This window comes from Staurois parvus, unplaced genomic scaffold (genome assembly GCF_062004578.1).
Source record: "Staurois parvus isolate SC_StPar_1 unplaced genomic scaffold, SC_StPar_1.0 ptg001495l, whole genome shotgun sequence".
Taxonomy (NCBI): Eukaryota; Metazoa; Chordata; class Amphibia; order Anura; family Ranidae; genus Staurois; species Staurois parvus.
In genome coordinates this window covers 584,764-606,406 of record NW_028319291.1, presented here as the reverse complement: position 1 = coordinate 606,406, position 21,643 = coordinate 584,764, and the positions used below count along the sequence as shown (strand labels likewise).

The window sequence follows — 21,643 nt, the reverse complement described above, 5'->3', positions numbered from 1 at the left end:
TGATGTTTCTTTCACTTGTATGGTATTCTGATTACAAGACTTTCCAGATATTCCTCCTTCCCCAACCCCCCTTCAGCTGCTTCTGCCAGAGGACTACACCGAACATGAGGTCAAATTAAAGGCATTTCCTTCAAGACGATTTTCCTGTCGGATAAGATATGTTTTATCCTCTATATGTGTGAATGTATAGCAGAGCTACTGAACTATATTATTAAAGGATACGTTCACCTTTGAGAACATGTTATATGTTCCATCCATTTTTAGGGCCTATTGTCAGATGATGGCCGAGCGAACACTTCGTCCCTCCGGGAGGGTGTCATATGAAGTCCTTCCCGGATTGCGCAGTGCGATACACGCAGGGCTGCGCTGCGGCGCGATCTGTCGCTGGCCATGTACCTCGGACGCAGCCAATGACAGATCTGTGTACTGGCCCCGTTGCTAGTACCATGTGACCTGCTGTGACCAATCACAGCAGGTCACATGACAGTTGTATACAATCGATGGCTTCCTTTAATGACATCCATTGTATACAAGTGTGTCTAGCTGTGAATGGCGATCAACTGTACAGGCTGGGCCAACTACAGCCCATTGTGTCATGTGATTAGCCGTGGCCAATCACAGCTAATCACAACAAAAAAATCTGAATTAATCGATTTCATTCAGTTAAATGCTTGCTTATAGGAAATAAATTCTTTGCTATAAGCAATCAAATTGTGTAAAAAAAAAAAAATACTGATCACTTCCCCAAAGTAGTTCAGTGTTACTATGGTAACATTATACTACGTTGGTCATAGCGTAATATGAAAAACAAAAACTTTAAAAAAGAGAAAAAAATTTAATAAAAAATAAAATATAATAATAAAAAAATAAAAACAATTGAAAAAAATTATCAATTTTTTTTTTCGTACTGTCACCAGTCAGTGTCCCTGATCACCACCACACCAGTTATCTGCTGACAAAAAAATTACAACTTCAAAAAACTCGCCATGCCAAAACATCAGACTGTCTACTTTGCAAAAAGCCAGGTCTTCTTGGAGAAGTTGGTTGAGAAGACCTGGCTCATTCCAGTTCATCTAAAAGGGTTATGTAGGGCTAAGGTTAGAGCTTTGTGTAGGACATTTGAGTTCCTCCACATAAAACTCATCAAACTATGCCTTCATGGAGATGTTGGTAGAGAAGATCTGGCTCATTCCAGGTCATCCCATATGTGATCAGTAGGGTTGAGGTCAGGGTTCTGAAGGCCACTCGAGTTCCACCACACCAAAACTCATCAAACCATGTCTTCATGGAGATGTTGGTTGAGAAGAACTGGTTCTACTAGGACCTGGTTCTACTAAGTGTTGCTTGCATTCTGGAACTATTTTTACTCTGCATCTGAATAAAATTTTCTACAATTCATCTTCACCTTGTTGCCGATCCTATGTGATTTGACTTACTGGTTCAGTGGATGGAAACTGCAGGAGACGCACAGTGAGATATATACTCCTTACGGAAAACATGCTATGAGGGTTGCAGCACCTATTCCTTGTATGTGTGATTTGGGACACTCCAAAATTATTGGAAATCCTCCTCAAAAGAGTGGAGTCTGTTGCCGCTAAGAAGGGCTAATTTCATATTAACCTCCTCGGCGGTATGATTCTTTCCGATTTTTTGTGCTGAAAGCGGTACCATTTTTTTGCATGGAAATATGTAGTTTTTTATTGTAGGCTGTAATTTTTAGGAATAACTCACTGAAATCTGTCCGAACAAGAGTCTAGTAAACATCCCGGGGAGGATAAAACTTGAAACACGAAATCATAAATTATAATTTAATAAATAATCATAAAAAATAATAATATAATAATAATTAATTTAATTCAATAATATAATCAAACCAAAAACACTGAAATGTGAAATAGAGCGCCAAGTTCGCACATCGCTGAGCAAAGTCGCAACATCGTTTTCAGTGTCTGATGATGAATTTCCTCCACGAATCATTATCACTCAATTCTGCAAGTGGTTCTGATTTACTATCGCTGTTCTCTAGCCGGTCTAAAACCGCTTTTGACGTAAAGGGACGCTTTTTGGACGCCATGGACTTTTCTAAGTTTCCAGGCAGAAAGAACAGTCAAAATGCAGGCAGGGCGCCGGACAAAGCACTCGGGACAAAATATATGTGAAATGCATTGAAACAGCAATGACAGCAAAAATGAAATTTTTTTAAAATTTCAAATTTCCCGCCGGTTCCAGCGCCCGTACGTCACGACGTCACAGGGACCGGAACACGGAAGCCGGATGCCGGCATCGGCCGAAGGAGATGGCCGGGGACGCTGCAGGGGACACATCGCGGGAGCGAAGGACAAGGTAAGTGCTGCAGGGACCCCCTGAGCAACGCCGCATGGTAAGCCCGAGTGTAGCTCGGGGTTACCGCTCTTGGTATTGAAATTTTACCCCGAACTACACTCGGGAATACCGCTAAGGAGGTTAATGCCCATGGTTTTGAAATAGGGTGTTCACCAAGCTCAAATGTGATGGTCAGGTGTCCACAGACTGTTGGCCATAAAGTGCATCTCTTTTGTAATAATAATAACATAATAATAAATGCCAACTGATAACACAGATTCAGTTGCAGAAATCCTATGCACTTCTTGTGGAGATGGTGTAAACCATGTGCTTGTGGTCATTGTGGCACCACATATTTGTATTAGTTGGCTGTTTTTCTGACTCGCCGATGTTGTAAGTGTCACCTGATACAGAGTTTTGTATGGTTGAAAATGTGACATGTATTTCCTTGTTTGCTTAAATGCCAACAGGAACCTATTGTTCATCTTACATACATGTTCAGGCCATTCTTGGGTAATATGTAGGTTAATGGTCGTACAGAACAGAAAGGAAAGCTTTTATGTGTCCATGCTTTCAGGAATACAATCTGCTTGATGTACATGACCTTTTCAGTATATATCAAGGTATTTATTTATTACAGGTACTTATATAGCACTGTCAGTTTTACACAGTGCTTTTTCATATATACAGTATATATACATATATTGTACATTCCCATCAGTTCCTAACCCTCAAGGAGTGTACAATCTAAGGTCCCTAACTCACATTCATACACATACTAGGGCCAATTTAGACAGGAGCCAATTAACCTGCTAGCATATCTTTGGAGTGTGGGAGGAAACCAGAGTACCCGGAGGAAACCCACGCAGGCACAGGGAGAACATGCAAACTCCAGGGAGGTGATGCTGTGGCTGAGATTTGAACCAATAACCCTAGTACTGCCAGGCAGAAGTGCTAACCATTTAGTCACTGTGCTGCCCAAGGTATGAGCCCTCACGCACACGGGGCGTTTTTACAGCGGCTGTTTTTGGCTTTGACGTTTTGTTCTACAGCCAGTAAACCCCCCAACATGTTATCCTATGTGTCCATACACACATAGACTGTAATCAACATTTTTTGGTTGGAAAAGAAACAAAACCGGTGGGTTTCTGGAGTTTTTCAGCAGTAAAAACTCTAACACTGAAAAACGCGGCAAAACATGGTGGAACACCGCAAACTGCTGTTTTTTTTTGTCAAAGAATCGCTTTAAAATGCTAAAAAAATAAAAACCGCAATCGCGGAAAAGAGATTCTAATCGCGGCAAAATGCCGCTAATCGCTAATGCAAAAATGCTAAAAAAAGCTGAAAAACTCACGTTTTTAACATGACTTTACACAGCTAACATTACCAGCGTTATCAAAATGTCCCGTGTGCGTGAGGGCGAAGTCCTCCTAGCATGTTATCCTATGTGTCCATACACACACAGACTGTAATCAACATTTTTTCACAGGGATGTTTTATGGCTGGAAAAAAACCTGGGACTCGTGAGTTTCTAGAGGAGTGTTTTAGCTGTAAAAACACTCTAACGCTGAAAAAAGCAACAAAACGGTGTTTTTTTACTTTTTTTGACCCAAAAAAGCTAAAACTGCAAACGTGGGAAAACACCGCTAATCGTGGCAAAACGCCACTAGACGCTAATCCAAAAACGCACGTTTTTAACATGACTTTACACAGCTAATGTTACCAGCGTTATCAAAACGTCCATGAGGGGCAAAGATCCTGACAGAGTTTTCAGATTGTCTATATCTGCTGCACAGTAACTGTGCTTTACCGTTTCCTTAGCTGGTCAAAGATTGTAATAACAAGCATTAAAGCTTTTTGACCATCCGGTCCTGAGGTCTCAACAGCTCCGCCTGACAGCAAAGCCCTGTGTGGTGGGACGGGAGACCTGATTTTTCTTTGCTGCAGTTCAGTAACACTTACATATCTATACCCTTCCCTAGCCTGTGACTGAACAGTGAAATGAGAAGCAGCCGACTAGTGAGCTCATCATTCTGTCACTCTCCTCCTATCAGCTTGTTCCTTGTAAGCAGTACAGCAGATTGGCTCCTTATGTTGCTTCTCCCTCTCCTATTCTGAGCCCTGCTGTATAGGGATGGGAAGAGACTGATATCAAGTCAAATCCAGATACTTACACTGCTTGCATTATCTATCTATCTATCTATCTATCTATCTATCTATCTATCTATCTATTCAGTCATATCTGACCCTTAGCAATTGCATGGACTGTCACTCGCAAGCGACTTTTTCTATGAATTCTCTTAGCAATTATTTTTACAGGGTAGGTTGCCAGGTCTTTCCCCAACCCCTACCATGCAGGAGATCCCGCTTGGCCAGGGACAATTTAGACAGGAGCCAATTAATCTACCAGCATGTCTTTGGTGTGTGGGAGGAAACCAGAGTACCCAAGGGAAACCCATGCAGGCACAGGGAAAACATGCAAACTCCATGTAGGAGGCACCATGGTCAGAAATCAAACCCATGACCCATTTACTGCAAGGCAGACATGCTAACCACTAAGCCACTGTGCCGCCCGCTTGCATTATATTAAAGTATAATTACTAATGAATACAGAGATGCAATAATTTGTTCCGATTTTATTTTATTAACCTCCCTGGCGGTATTCCCGAGTGTAGCTCGGGGTAAAGTTTCAGTATCAAAAGCGGTAACCCCAAGCTACACTCGGGAATACACTGCAGCGTTGCTCCGGGATCTCTTCTGCACTTACCTTGTCCTGCGCTCCTGCGATGTCCCCCCTGCAGTGTCCCCGGCCATCTCCTCCTCCCGATGCCGGCATCCGGCTTCCGTGTTCTAGTCCCTGCGAGCGTCGGGACATACGTGACGTACGGGGGCCGAAACCGGCGGCAAATTTGAACATTTTAAAAACTGATATTTTCTAATAAACTAAAATCACATAGTATAACATTCCTGTATCCAACCATTTCACATACATTTTGTCCCGAGTGCTTTGTGCGGCGCCCTGCCTGCATTTTTACTGTTCTTTCTGCCTGGAAACTGAGAAACGTCCATGGCGTCCAAAAAGCGTCCCTTTAGGTCAAAAGCGGTTTTAGACCGGCTAGAGAACAGCGATAGTAAATCAAAACCACTTGCAGAATTGAGTGATAATGATTCGTGGGGGAAATTCCTCATCAGACACTAAAAACGATTCTGCGACTTTGCTCAGCGATGTGCGAACTTGGTGCTCTATTTCACATTTCAGTGTTTTTGGTTTGATTATATTATTGAATTAAATTTATTATTATTATATTATTATTTTTTATGATTATTTATTATATTATAATTTATGATTTCGTGTTTCAAATTTTATCATCCCCGGGATGTTTACTAGACTCTTGTTCGGACAGATTTCAGTGAGTTATTCCTAAGAATTACAGGCCTACAATAAAAAAACTACATATTTCCATGCAAAACAATGTACCGCTTTGAGCACAGAAATACTGACATAATCAGACCACTAGGGAGGTTAAAGGTACAGTTGCACTTTAAAGCTCTGTGCAAATATCAACCTAAAGTAAGGCAGTTCTTTGGTCAGTAATACATCATTCAGTACCAGTTCACACTCCATGCATTTCAGGTGCGTATTTTTCTGCATCCAAAACGCACAGAAAGTAGGTGATAGGGTTGTCAATGTCATAGTTCACATCAGTGCTTGCAGTTCCAGTGTGTTCCAGGTGCAGAAAGAAAAGTAGAACAGGCTGCATTTTTTCTGCTCAGAACTGTACTGCATCAAAAACACACCAGAACCTATTTAAATTGAAGAAAAAGAGAGAGGAAAAAATGAACTGGAATGCATAAAAACCGCACTGGAATGCATCAAAAACGCATCAAAAACATGCATGCAAAAACGTATCCGGAATGCATCTGGACTGCATTTCTATAGTGTGAACCGGCCCTAAAGGTATTTTTTTAATGCATGCAGTGTAAAGTCGGCCATACACGGATCGAAATCCATCGGTTCAGCAGGGCCTGGCCAAATTTCAATCCATCTATGGGCAAGGAGGTTGTACAGAAGTCAATCTACCGATCAGCATCTGTACAAACACACCGCTTGATAAGCGCTGTAGGCTATAGCCTGCGATTCTGATCAGTGTATTCTGACAGCAGGGAAATCTCCCCCCTGTCAGAATACAAAAGCTCAGTGGGGAGGATTCCCCAATCCACATTAATGCAGGCCATACACGGGTCAAATCCTGAATGAATTTTCTTTATAAAATTGGAAATTTTGTGCGTTTTGTAACCTGATGGCGCCACCATTGATTTCGAAATTCAACCATGTTGCTACAGAAAAGAGTTTTCCAAGAAATTTTTTTTCTTTCCAGGTCACAGCTCACGCTCGTTTCTTTTTCGATTACATTTCTCGCACGATTCTCCCATTATTGATTTTGAAATTTGACCAACCAAGCCTTCAATTCCCCCTCATATTGCTACAGAAAATAATTTTCCTGGCCAAGAATTTTCTCCCATCGTTGATTAGAAATTCGTTCATTTTTCAAAAAAATTCCAACATGCCCGATCACTCAAATTCGATGGTCGCACGAAAATCAGCCGTTTCTGTGGCCCCACTAATGGTGCGAAATTCAAACGAAAATTCTTAGAAAAGATTTTCTAAAGAAAATTATTTCGGAATTCAACCAGTGTATGGCCGGCATAAGTGTGGATAGGGAAATTGAGTCAGTTTTATTTTCATTTGAACGAAAAAAGTTTTTTTTTAGTTTGCTGTTTGAATGAAAAAACGGTATCACCTATGGGTTGTTTCATGCAGGCCATAGACGGGTTGAAAACCGGCCGTTTTAAAAAAAAACAAAAATCGGTCGTTCAATAGGCCGACATTACCACCAACGGTAAAAAAATCGGCCAATTTTCGTCCCGTCTATGTCCGGCGTTTAATTACTTCTGTCCCTTGCAGAGAGCTCCGCTATTAGATTTGAGATGAAAAAGTATTGCGGTTGCAACAATGTATCTATTTGTATCCAGTTCAGATACAGATGTTTTTATTCGGATACAAATAGATACATTGTTGCAACCGCAATACTTTTTCATGTCAAATATAATAGCGGACTGGAATTCTTTTTCTTCTTCTTTTTCTTCCTCTTGCAGGTCACAGCTCACACGCAGATGTTTTATCGGTAAAAAAATCGGCCGATTTGCCCATCATTGCCAGGAAAATTGGCCGATCTGCAAAATTGGCCAATTTTTTTCCAACTTCACCGATAAAGAAAAGTGCCAAAATCCCAAAAAATGGCCAACCAATTAACCCACTAATGGTGCGAAAATCGGCCGATTTGTTTTTCGGCTGAAAAATCGGCCAATTTTTGAGCCGTCTATGGCCTGCATTAGTATCTGAATTTGACCTGGCATCCCTCTACGGCAGTACTGGAGCTTGAGAGGAGGAAGCAGCACAATGAGTCAATCGATTCACCTGCTAACAAAAAACAGTATCATCTATGGGCTGCTTTAGTAACTGAATTTGACCTGCCATCCCTGTACAGCAGGACTGGAGGGTGAGAGCAAGAAGCAGCACAAGGTGTTAATCAGTTTATGTGCTGACAAGCATGCTGATAGGAGGTGAGAACAGAGTAACAGAGAGATGAGCTCATCACTGTGCAGCTTCTTTTTTCACTGTCCAGTCCCAGGCTGGGGGTTGGGTCCAGTAGGATTTGGGTTCAGAAGAAGTGGGTTGAATGATTTTGGCCATCAGACAGAGGACATCTAGTAGCAGAAAAAAATAAATCTCAACTAAAACTTTAAAAGAGAAGTATGGTCAATTTTTTTTCTTCAAATCATACCTACCTAGGTGGATGCAGCATCGGTCTGAGGCTCTAAGGGTGAGAACACAGCGATCACATGACCACTGATCGCTGAGTTCCCACAGCAGAGATAGGGTCTGTCAGTCACCACTCTCTGTTTAGCCCCTCCCCAGTGGCGTCCCTAGGCAGGTTCGGGGGTGCGCGCCACACCGGGTGACACCTACCACACAGGGTGACACTGGACCCGCTCTACCAAAAGCTAAGTTGTATAGAAAGCTGACGATCCACACAGGATGGATCGGATCTGCGGATTGAGCATAATGGATCGGAGTCCTAGCCATTATGCTCCCCAATCCTCAGATCCAATCCATCCTGCGGGGATCGTTGGCTTGCTTTACAACTTACCTTTTCGTGGAGCGGGTCCGGTGTCACCCCGTATAGGTTGCATGCTGACGATCCCCGCAGGATGGATAAGATCTGCGGATTGGGGAGCATAATGAATCGGACTCCGATCCATTATGCTCAAACCACAGATCCGATCCATCCTGTGGGGATTGTCGGAGGGGGTGTCACCAAGTGTTATCGCACCGGGTGACACCAACCCTAGGGACGCCTCTGCCCCTCCCCCAGTGCTCATTGGAGCACTGGACTGTGGAGGGGGAGGGAGCGGTTGGCTCAGGCTCTCAGTGGATTGCTGAGAGGCTGAGCCAGGTGCCGCTCCAGACTCTGGGGTGGATCCCAACTTTGAAGTCGGGATCTTTCCCAGCCTGGACCGGCGGAATGACGTCACAGGAGTGCAGAACAAACTACACTCCTGTGATCCGCAGGAGAAGTACAGCCAAAAGAGCTTTGCCTATACTGCTCCTTTAATATTGCAGCAAAAGCTGTTATTTTATCTTTTAATGAGCTATTCATTTTCCTCTTGTTATTTTTGGCTGGAGTTCGGCTTTAAACCAATTGTAAAGTTAATTTTTTTTTAAATAAAATAACAGACATGTTATACTTACTTGCTGTATGGAATGGTATTGCACAGAGAGGCCCTGAACCTTTTGGGGTCCCCCACTGGCGATGATGGCAGCGCAAGCCACTTGCTATGGGGGCAGACATATAGGCCTGTTGCTGAGCTGGGCTATGTGCATCCATAGACACATACAGCGCTGTTCAGCCCCACCCCCTGCTCCCTTGTCACAGGATTTGATTGGCAGCAGCAGGAGCTCTGTCTCTGAACCTGTGAGGAGAAAGAGAGACCACCACCGCTGCAGATGGACAGAGTGCTGGATTGAGATCAGACCCAGGAGAGTATATAGGAAGGAGAGGGGGCGATACAATTACTGGGACATATTTTATCTTAAAGTGGTTGTAAACCCTTCCATATACCCAGTGAAGTGACTGGCCTCAGGTGATACACAAATTAAACAAATCCTCCTACACAAGTTGTACCTGTTTATCTGCAGTCTTCTCTTCTTTACATCAGTTCAAAGTGCTGGATTTATAAGTCATCATGCACATTGGATGTTTTTACAGCGGCTGTTTTTGGCTTTTGATGGGTTTTTTTTCTACAGCCAGTAAACCCTCCAGCATGTTATCCTATGTGTCCATACATACATAGCCTGGAATCAACGTTCTTTGGCTGGAAAAAAAACCCAGGACTATTTTTAGCTGTAAAAATGCTCTAACGCTGAAAAATGTGGTAAAACGCTGCAAACCGGTGTTTTTGAACTTTTTGGCCAAAAAAACGCCAAAAGATGCAAATGTGGAAAAACGCAGGAAAACACTGCTAAACACATAAAAACCCCACTAAACGCTAATGCAAAAATGCTAAAAAAAAAAGCTAAAAAACTTTACACAGCTAAAGTTACCAGCGTTATCAAAACACCCCGTGTGCATGGAACCGCTTGTCAAAGTTCAGAAAAAAGGGGCGGAGAGCTGAAATTACACCCTGCAGGGCTCAGTGAGGGGAGTTCTGAGAGCTGATTGGAGGGAAGAGACACCCCCCCCCCCCTCCACACAGCTCACAGGAGCAGAGCTGAGGCTGTCAATCTGCTGGAGCTCCTCCCCGTCACCATTTTTCTCATGGTGTCAGGAAAACTTGTAAGAAATGATTCATGCTGATAGCAGAGGAAAGAGGTAGCAGACAGAAATGACACTTAGTGCTTTGGATTGAGACAAGTACACACTATAGAGGGCTCTGCTTTGTTCGTATTCCATGTCTGAGGAGTACAACCATTTTATACAGAAAGTACAGTAAGGTAAAAAAAAATGTCCTGGCTTTAGAACCACATTAAGGCCAATGTGAAAATAGTAACATTTTTTTTTCTGGTTTTAGACTCACCAAGGAACCAGGGATATGGAACTATTGCAAAGGCCAATGATGACAGTGAGAGAACCTACCTGGATGAAAAGATTTCTGTTCCCACCACAGACACAGTAAGCCCATTCATCATATCTGTAATATTGTGAACAACCTGACCGCAAACAAGTAAATCCAAGATTTGTTTTATTTGTAAAACACAGTATATGCTCAAACATATGTTAAAATCCTGTACAGACAGGGGCGTCCCTAGGCGGGTGCGCGGGGGAATGCGCCGCACCGGGTGACACCTATCGCACGGGGTGACACTGGACCCTCTCCATGAAAAGGAAAGTTTTAAGCAAGCCGACGATCCCCGCAGGATGGATCGGATCTGCGGATTGAGCATAATGGATCGGAGTCCGATCCAGTATGCTCCCCAATCCGCAGATCCGATCCATCTCGCGGGGATCATCAGCTTGCAACCTATACGGGGTTATCTGATCCAGGTAAGGCTGTGCGAGATCTGGGACTTGTCTGTAACCAAGAAATGCGGCGATAGCAGGAACCTCCTCCATCTGACATCACTTCTTGAGCATGTGCAGACCGGACCGGTGCTGAAAGATCGGACCTGGGCAGGAAGGGGGTAAAAGTGCCTGGTACTAAAGTGGTTGATACCAGAAAGATCAAACTGGAGAGCTCCCCAGGGGGCCCCTATTTCGGAGAGCGTCTAGCTCTGGGGAAATCAGCTACATTTTACACAATTTAATTCTGCTTGGGTGCAATAACTTGCTGCCATTTATAAATTATTAGGTTTCAGCACCTGAAGCACCGAACCCCCCCCCAGCCCCCGACACATTAACCCACCCTGTAACTTTTCGTGTACACTAAACCTCACACTAACCTTCCTTGTAATCCTCATACTTTCCTTCCCTGTGACCCTAACACTAACCTTTGCTTTCACCCTAACACTAGGGTCACCATACAGTCTACAACCTGAGCATACCACCTCCATGTAGGCAGGTGTATTTTGACCTCCCTGCAAGGGTGGCGCTGTGCGGCGGCCACCATGCAGAGAGGGTAGAGGACAAGGGGGAACCCAGGTTCCTCTGAGAGCTCCATAGGTGTCATCAGCGGAGCAACTGCCTAATTGGATGCTGCTGCCCTAACTGACCTCTGCGGCCATTTTTGGTGTTGGCAGTGCTAATAAAAAGCACAGTTCCCCTTGGGTTGGTGCTAATTCTGCGTAGTGGGTAGACCCCCAACTGGTTAGGAACAGCTGGGATAGGTTCCTGTGGAGTAAGGACTGTCGCTGTGTCTTGAGCAATCGCCTTCCTCATTCTGGGGCACAGGGTTTTTTTTCAGCGGGAAAATGCAGTTACGGCACCTCCAGCTCTGAATGTATGTAATGGCAAGGGGTGCTGGGGTATGCTGGAAGGTCTTTCGATGCTGTCTGCAGGAGAATCTATTGTCACTAGAGAAGATCTACTGTTAAGGGAGGGCTCTATTGTTGCTGGATGCTGGGAGATCTGTTGTTGCTGCTGTGGGTTTATTGTTGTAGGGTTCCGTTGCTGCTGGAGGGTCTACTGCTGCTGGATGGGGGGATCTACTTTACTGCTTTTTTTTTGTTATCATTAACAAATTCCATACACATTACATAGCACCACAAAATGATCCTTGGTCCTGTATTCTCTAAAAGGGGTGGTACTGGGAGGTGGGTAAGGGGTGGAACCAATGGATGGTGTTTGGAGGTGGGTAAGGGGTGGAACCGATGGATGGTGTTTGGAGGTGGGCAAGGGGTGGAACCGATGGATGGAGTTTGGAGGTGGGTAAGGGGTGGAACCGATGGATGGTGTTTGGAGGTGGGCAAGGGGTGGAACCGATGGATGGAGTTTGGAGGTGGGTAAGGGGTGGAACTGATGGATGGTGTTTGGAGGTGGGTAAGGGGTGGAACCGATGGATGGTGTTTGGAGGTGGGTAAGGGGTGGAACCGATGGATGGTGTTTGGAGGTGGGTAAGGGGTGGAACCGATGGATGGAGTTTGCAGGTGGGTAAGGGGTGGAACCGATGGATGGTGTTTGGAGGTGGGCAAGGGGTGGAACCGATGGATGGAGTTTGGAGGTGGGTAAGGGGTGGAACCGATGGATGGTGTTTGGAGGTGGGCAAGGGGTGGAACCGATGGATGGTGTTTGGAGGTGGGTAAGGGGTGGAACCAATGGATGGTGTTTGGAGGTGGGTAAGGGGTGAAACCATTGGATGGTGCTTGGAGGTGGGTAAGGGGTGGAACCAATGGATGGTGTTTGGAGGTGGGTAAGGGGTGAAACCATTGGATGGTGCTTGGAGGTGGGTAAGGGGTGGAACCAATGGATGGTGTTTGGAGGTGGGTAAGGGGTGGAACCAATGGATGATGTTTGGAGGTGGGTAAGGGGTGGAACTGTTGGATGGTGTTTGAAGGTGGGTAGGAGTTGGAGAGAAAAAGTGACTCACAAGGGGGAGTTTATGCAACTAATCTCTGAGAAAAAAAGCCCTGCTGGGACCCCATTGCCGGTCTGCCTTCCAGCCGCCCCCTCCGTCATTTGCTGTCAGGAACCAATGGATGGTGTTTGGAGGTGGGTAAGGGGTGGAACCAATGGATGGTGTTTGGAGGTGGGTAAGGGGTGGAACCAATGGATGGTGTTTGGAGGTGGGTAAATGGTGGAACCAATGGATGGTGTTTGAAGGTGGGTAGGAATTGGAGAGAAAAAGTGACTCACAAGGGGGAGTTTATGCAACTAATCTCTGAGAAAAAAAGCCCTGCTGGGGCCTCATTGCCGGTCTGCCTTCCAGCCGCCCCCTCTGTCATTTGCTGTCAGGTGACTACAGTGTGCACAGATATCCCTTGCCTGGGACATTGTAAGTTCTTGGTTTGGTGTGGCCGTGTCTTCAGAGTTGTTGTACTTTCTCAGCATTATCATATTACTACATATTACTGCATCAACCGGTCTCTGTGAGAGTTCTCTTCCCAGCGTGCAGTGAATCTGGGCCACACCAACACTCGTACAATGAACCTTAGACCTTTCAAAGCTATGTAATATAAGGACGTACCTAAACTATCCAATCCATTTGTAAGCAGTCAGGCAGGCCATTGCACTACATACTTGTTGGTGGATCTAAAGGAGATTGTACAATCAGATTGTAATGTGTATAGTAAGTTTAACACTAATTCTTCATGTAAACCCAAAACCAACCCTTACACTAATCCTAAACGTAACCTTTAAGCTATCCTTCCCTGTGACCATAATGCTAACCCTCCCCCGAAACCCCGACCCTCCCTGTAACACTAACACTAAATAAATAGACTATATCGCGCTTGGGTCTGTTTAAATTCGGGAAGTATACCCCACACAAGCAGCTAGCACAATATTGCAGGTTACAATACATAAACATATATAGCGGGTGCAGCGCCTCTGATGACGTCATTGAGGACAAAACGCGTTGGTTGGAGCTAGATCGTATGGCGTCATTGCGAACTGAAACGTGGCGGTCATCTTAATGGTTGGAAACAAGTCGGTTTATGGATATGGTGACATGCTGTTTTAAGATCTTTTTTTTTATTATGTACATATAATACTGTTTTGGTCATGAAAAGTCTATTATTTACTATACTTTTCGTTCCACCTTGGATTATCCTCTATGAGGTCATACTTATCTAGGTGTATCCGTTATGAGCTTCATATTGAAGATCCTTATGGAATACATTTAGTCCAGCGGACTTCCCACACTGCATTGAAAAACACTGGGATTTGCTGCGGGTGTCAGTGCATTCCTAACAACATCCCGAACACAGATTGCAAACACAGCGCAGTTACCTGCACCGGATCGCACGGTGTCACAGTACCATGCGATCGGGTTGCAGTGTGTTTTTAAAAGTAGTCAATGCACTACTTTTGGTGCGATCCAGTACCATTTCAGCCCAAAAATCATACCACGCTGAATTGCACGGGAATGCAGAGAGCATTCCTATGGAATTCAGGTGTGACCTGACCCTAATTCTTCCTATAACCCTAACACTAACCCTCCTGGTTACCCTAACACTAACCCTCTTGGTGACCCTAACGCTAACCCTCCTGGTGACCCTAACACTAACCCTCTTGGTGACCCTAACGCTAACCCTCCTGGTGACCCTAACACTAACCCTCCTGGTGACCCTAACATTAACCCTCTTGGTGACCCTAACGCTAACCCTCCTGGTGACCCTAACACTAACCCTCCCGGTGACCCTAACATTAACCCTCTTGGTGACCCTAACGCTAACCCTCCTGTTGACCCTAACGCTAACCCTCCTGGTGACCCTAACACTAACCCTCTTGGTGACCCTAACGCTAACCCTCCTGGTGACCCTAACACTAACCCTCCTGGTGACCCTAATACTAACCCTCTTGGTGACCCTAACGCTAACCCTCCTGGTGACCCTAACACTAACCCTCCTGGTGACCCTAACACTAACCCTCTTGGTGACCAATGAATGCAAATCATTCTCTGATTGGACAATCATTGCATCCATTGAGAAAATGCAAAGCATTCTGTAAATGGTGTCCATGCCAAACGGGTGACTTGGAATGCAGGAAAACAGCCGCTCGGCACAGGAATCAGAAGCTAGTGGAGATCACTGGAGTAGTGATGTCTATGCAGTGATTTCCTGCTTCTAGAGCAGTGTTTCTCAACCTTTTTTCAGTCAAGGCATCCTTAAAAAAATATGGACAATCCCGAGGCACCCTTTAAAACTATGGACAGTCTTCAGGCACCCCATTCTAAAATGTGAAAAACTATTCTAATAGTTTTATATAACGCAGCAACATCCACACATGTAGGACACCCAACATTAGAGGGGATTTATTCTTCCAAAGCAAATACACTTTTGCACACTGGTACTGACTAGTGTTCCCATGTTTCTCTTCTCCCTCAGTTTTTCTCCATCACTGAGCTAATGTGACCCCAGCACTGATGGAGAGGGGTGGGGGAGGGTCAAACTAGGATGCTGTGCAGGCAGCTGACATCCTCCTTATCAACTGATGATGTCATTGGTTGTCAAGACGCCGGCGGCTAGAAGGTCGTAACGGTGCGCAATGAATACCTGTGGCTTTATGTAACTAAAAGACCAGCTTGTTCCACCCGCTGGCTTGGATACTAGTTTTGTTCAATTTTTAGATATTTTGCCAAGGCACCCCTGAAGAAACCTCAAGGCACCCCAGGGTGCCTGGGCACGCTGGTTGAGAGAGGTTGTTCTATAGGGAGTCCACAGGTATGGTATATACATAGTTATATTGATGCAAGCAGAAACAATGTAACTATGTAGAGTATATTATTTGCGCCCTGGTTCACACTGTGCAGGATGGTTGCTGTATGGGGTTCCTGAACCCGGGTCCACCTGCAGCCAAATCGCGCTGATCTTATGAGACGCACAGGGCTGCTATTCATTCTTAATGGCACCCCGACGCATCTCAACAGGCAGCGTGTTTGCAGGTGCAGAAACCGCAGGGAAATCGCACGATCTTTTTGACCATGCAATTTCCCTGCGGCCGCATTTTTAAAAAAGACTCATGCAGTTTTTTTTTTTTTTTTAAACGCAGGCATGGCATCCCATTCGAAGGAATGGGCTGCCATGCCTGTGAAAACGCGGAACACACGGCCTGCACAAGTGTGAACCAGGGAATTATAAATCCCTCCTTGCAGTGAGGCTACCCTAGCCTGACAAGGGTTGCCTGCTCATTTCATTTACCTGATTCTCCAGTCCTGCAGGCTTCTCCATGCTGAAAGTCCCCACAGCCTCGTCTATCCTATGACACGGAGGTCAAATCAACTATGACATCATCACACCTGATGCAGGGCCCATAGCCTTGCAGTGGATGTGAGGACGCCAAGGGACATTTCACTGCTGGAACATTCAGGAAGCCTGTCTGCAAGGGGGAAACTGAAGTTTCGGTAAATCCTCTTGGCCTAAATGGGCAGTTAACCCTTGCAGTACAGGGGCAGCGCATTTTTACTTTTCCTGGAGTTGGGCTTTAACTTTAACTGCTGGGAGCAGCATCTTTGTCCCAACTGACATCAGTGGGAACACGGAACACCTGTGCGTCCCCATGCGGGTGGACGCAGCCCTCACGTGAGGTATTGATATTGATATACCGTCTGTAGATGCAGTCAAACATGCTTGTTATACTCACTGTGGAACCTAAGGGGTTAATCCTCTGCATTGTGTAAAAAGGCTGTTTGATCCCGTCTTCTCTGCTCCTCCTCTTGTTCAGATGTCCACCTGATAAGACAGACTGAACCCGTAGCCACATGCACATGCTCAGTTTAGTGTGTATTGCTAGAGAGGGTTTTTTTTTTTCTTGGGAGGGTGCATGTGATCAGCACATTGCCAGTCAACGCTGTCCAGACAGAGGGTCAGGAGTTCTGTATCCTCCCAGAGCAGAAAGAAAACTCTCATGTGAACAAGAGGAAGGAGTGATGTGAAAGTGGGAAGTGTTGATTCGTTATGTACCAGTACCAGGTATAATTTAGGAACATGGCTAGGAAACTAGAAGTCGGTTACCAATAGCAGATTAATAAGAAGAACTAAGGCCTGAGTCTTATCGCTGCACAGTGCCCCAAATGCTGGAAATAAATACACAAATATGGAAACTTATCAGGCAGAAGATTCTTAATTTGAGTTCAATTTTAAAGCTGAACTCCAGACATAATACCTTTAATTTAATTATTATTATTATTTTCTCCAATAGCCACAAAGGATATAAATCCACTTTGTGTGCACTAAATGCTTTTGCAAACCCAGATATTATCTTATCAAGTTAGCAGTGACATCATCGCTGTGCTGTACATAGCTTGTGCAGAGAGCAGAGCTGTGGGAGGGGCCCAGCAGGCTCCACCCACTGCATGTTGCCTGCAGAAAACTTCAGGAGGGGGCGGAGACAAGACCAGTCACCTCTCAGTCACCTGAGAGAGAGAGCAGCAGTGAGTGGCCTGTATTACAGGAAGCCTCACACTGGATTACTGCACAGATCTGGAAGAGATTCAAAAAGAATTCACATTCAGCTTTAAAGTGTTACTAAACCCACAACAGTCCAATCAGTCTGTAGATGCAGTCAAGCATGCTTGTTATACTCACTGTGGAACCTAAGGGGTTAATCCTCTGCATTGTGTAAAAAAGGCTGTTTGATCCCGTCTTCTCTGCTCCTCCTCTTGTTCAGATGTCCACCTGATAAGACAGGCTGAACCCGTAGCCACATGCACTTGCTCAGTATAGTGTGTATTGCTAGAGAGGGCTTTTTTTTCTTCTTGGGAGGGTACATGTGATCAGCACAGGGCCAATCAGCACTGTCCAGACAGAGAAAACTCCTCCTACAAGCTTTAACCAGCGCTTTGCTGGACACTGATAGAAGTCACAAGACTGCTATATACTGCTGATGAGAAAAGGTATTTAGCAGGTTAGAGTAGATATAGTGAATGCGGGGTCCGGGAGAGCAGATATAGTGAATGCAGGGTCCGGGGAGACCAGATATAGTGAATGCAGGGTCCGGGGAGACCGGATATAGTGAATGCAGGGTCTGGGGAGACCGGATATAGTGAATGCAGGGTCCGGGGAGACCGGATATAGTGAATGCAGGGTCCGGGGAGACCGGATATAGTGAATGCAGGGTCCGGGGAGACCAGATATAGTGAATGCAGGGTCCGGGGAGACCAGATATAGTGAATGCAGGGTCCGGGGAGACCAGATATAGTGAATGCAGGGTCTGGGGAGACCGGATATAGTGAATGCAGGGTCCGGGGAGACCGGATATAGGGAATGTAGGGTCCGGGGAGACCAGATATAGTGAATGCAGGGTCCGGGGAGACCGGATATAGTGAATGCAGGGTCCGGGAGAGCAGATATAGTGAATGCAGAGTCCAGGGAGACCGGATATAGTAAATGCAGGGTCCAGGGAGACCGGATATAGTGAATGCAGAGTCCAGGGTGATCGGTTATAGTGAATGCAGGGTCCGAGAAGAGCAGGTATAGTGAATGCAGGGTCCGGGGAGATAAGATATAGTGAATGCAGGGTCCGGGGAGAGCGGATATAGTGAATGTAGGGTCCAGGGTGACCAGATATAGTGAATGCAGGGTTCGTGGAGACCAGATTTAGTGAATGCAGGGTTCGTGGAGACCAGATTTAGTGAATGCAGGGTCAGGGGAGACCAGATATAGTGAATGCAGGGTCTGGGGAGACCAGATATAGTAAATGTAGGGTACGGGAAGACCAGATATAGTGAATGCAGGGTCCGGGGAGACCGGATATAGTGAATGCAGGGTCCAGGGAGAGTGGATATAGTGAATGCAGGGTCCGGGGAGAGCGGATATAGTGAATGCAGGGTCCGGGGAGAGCGCATATAGTGAATGCAGGGTCCGGGGAGACCAGATATAGTGAATGCAGGGTCTGGGGAGACCAGATATAGTGAATGCAGGGTCCAGGGAGAGTGGATATAGTGAATGCAGGGTCCGGGGAGAGCGGATATAGTGAATGCAGGGTCCGGGGAGAGCACATATAGTGAATGCAGGGTCCGGGGAGACCAGATATAGTGAATGCAGGGTCTGGGGAGACCAGATATAGTGAATGCAGGGTCCAGGGAGACCAGATATAGTGAATGCAGGGCCCTGGGAGACCAGATATAGTGAATGCAGGGTCTGGGGAGACCAGATATAGTGAATGCAGGGTCCAGGGAGACCGGATATAGTGAATGCAGGGTCTGGGGAGACCAGATATAGTGAATGCAGGGTCCAGGGAGACCAGATATAGTGAATGCAGGGTCCAGGGAGAGCTGATATAGTGAATGCAGGGTCTGGGGAGACCAGATATAGTGAATGCAGGGACCGGGGAGACCGGATATAGTGAATGCAGGGTCCGGGGTTTAGTAACACTTTAAGGTTGCCCCTCCCCTGTTACTTTTATCTGTGCCTATGTGATCATTTTTATATTACATAAAACAGGTCCCTCCTATCCCTCTTGTATTGAACTGTATTGTCTCCCGTTATATTGTAAAGTGCTGAGCAAACTGTTGGTGCGATATAAATCCTGTATAATAATAATAATATAATAATATAATGTACAATTTATCAATAATATAATACTGTATATATTTATTCATATATTGTATATTTTCATATTTATATTTTTATTTTATTTGCATTTAATTCACTTATTCTATTTCCACCTAGCCTGGCTTCAGCTTTAGGAAGCTCTGGGCATTTACTGGGCCTGGGTTCTTGATGAGTATCGCCTATCTGGATCCTGGAAATATTGAATCGGACCTGCAGTGCGGGGCAATCGCTGGATTCAAGGTACATAGAACAGATATAGTTGACGTCCTGCCTTTTTACACAAGTGGAAGTGGGAAGGCTTTATTATCTAACATAAACAAGTACACACACCCAACTCACGGGTACTATCAGGGGTCTGTCTATAAAAAATATGTTGTATGACTGTGAAAAACATTTGCACAGCCGAAAAAAAAAAACAATTAATGTATTTTGTGTAAGATGATTATATCCTGTGATTGTATCCACCATCTAGTAGCCATATTGTGGCATTTTTCCTGAAATACCTCAATCAGGAAAATACCACATTATGGCCACTAGATGGTGCTTCTAATCATATTACACAAAATACAGCGATTTTTCATTGCAGTTTCAATGTAACATTCACATTTTTTTAAAATATAGACAAATTTATATGGCATTTTTTTAGGCCCTTTAGTGATACAATTTACAGCAATATTAGATTTGGAGAAAACTCTTTTCAAAGCTGGCCGCAGATTTTAGTTTGATCTAAGTTGTCTCTTGAAACCAGTTCTCCATCATTTTTATGTTTTTCAGTATTTTTTAGACATTTTTTTAGACAGCTCTTTTTCCTCATTATTGGGTTGACAAATGTAGAATGAAAGGGACGTCTTACACCTGGCACAACTTAAATGTATGGAAAAAAACTTTTAGGACCAGTGCACAATATAGAAACGCAGTCCACATGGGTTCCAGGAATGTTTCAACATGAGCGTTTTTGACGCGTTCTGGTGCATTTGTTATGCATTTTTTATGTGTTCTGATGTGTTTTTTATGCATTCCAGTTCATTTTTTCCCTCTCTTTTTCTTCAATTTAAATAGGGACATGTGTGTTCCAGTGCATTTTTGGTGCGTTTTCCCGCGTTCCAGTACAGTTCTGTGCAGAAAAAATGCAGCCTGTTCTACTTTCTTTTCTGCACCCGGAATGCACAGGAACTGCAAGCCCTGATGTGAACTATGACATTGACAGCCATATCACCTACTTTCTGTGCGTTTTGGATGCAGAAAAAAAGCAACTGAAATGCATGTCATGTGAACTGGCCTTTAATGTGGAACTGTTGAAATGCAACCTGGAAAACACTGTTCAGCCTAGTCACCCAAGAGGTGTTCTTCACTTTGTACAGCACAATCATCTCTTTCTTCTGTGTTTGCAGCTCCTGTGGGTTCTGCTTGGTGCTACTTTCCTCGGACTGGTGTGCCAGAGGCTAGCGCTGCGGTTGGGTGTGGTGACGGGCAGAGATCTGGGAGAAATCTGCCGGGCTTACTATCCAAAGGTAAGTTCACAGCCAATAAAGGAGGCCAAATATTACTTAAAGGATTCATGTACAAAACCATTAAACCAGATTTTGTACATGTACTCATCGCTCCTGTGTTCATACATGTACTCATCGCTCCTGTGTTCATACATGTACTCATCGCTCCTGTGTTCATACATGTACTCATCGCTCTTGTGTTCATACATGTACTCACCGCTCCTGTGTTCATACATGTACTCATCGCTCCTCTGTTCATACATGTACTGTACATGTAGCAAACTGTGTTATGCTTTAGTATCTGCATGAATAGGAGCCTCTGTCCAGAGACTTCTATTCATTCATCTGCAATGCAGCTGAGGCTGCCGAGAAGGGGACTGAGGACTCTGTGTACTCAGTCCCTTGCTCTGTCCAAAAAAGATATCAAGGGTCTGTTTAGATCTCTGATGTTCCCCCAAAGCGCCCCCCCAGGACAAAATAAAAATGAAAATATCACTGTTAAAAAAAAAAAGAACAAAAAATGGTAATAAACATAGTAAGGCCTCATTCACACAGGGCATACTACAGTTCTTCCATGTATCCCCATGCAGGCAGTCCCATCCATGTCAATTGGGATGCAGCA

General features: G+C 44.9%; 1 protein-coding gene across 1 annotated transcript in view; it reads left to right on the top strand.

Moving 5' to 3' along the window:
• Nucleotides 1-21,643, top strand: part of SLC11A1 (solute carrier family 11 member 1) — a 70,566-nt gene that overhangs the window by 6,164 nt on the left and 42,759 nt on the right. The window contains exons 2-4 of the mRNA XM_089662596.1: nucleotides 10,456-10,556; nucleotides 19,649-19,771; nucleotides 20,923-21,042. Coding sequence (XP_089518722.1) covers nucleotides 10,456-10,556; nucleotides 19,649-19,771; nucleotides 20,923-21,042 — 344 coding nt within the window. The remainder of the gene's footprint in view (nucleotides 1-10,455; nucleotides 10,557-19,648; nucleotides 19,772-20,922; nucleotides 21,043-21,643) is intronic.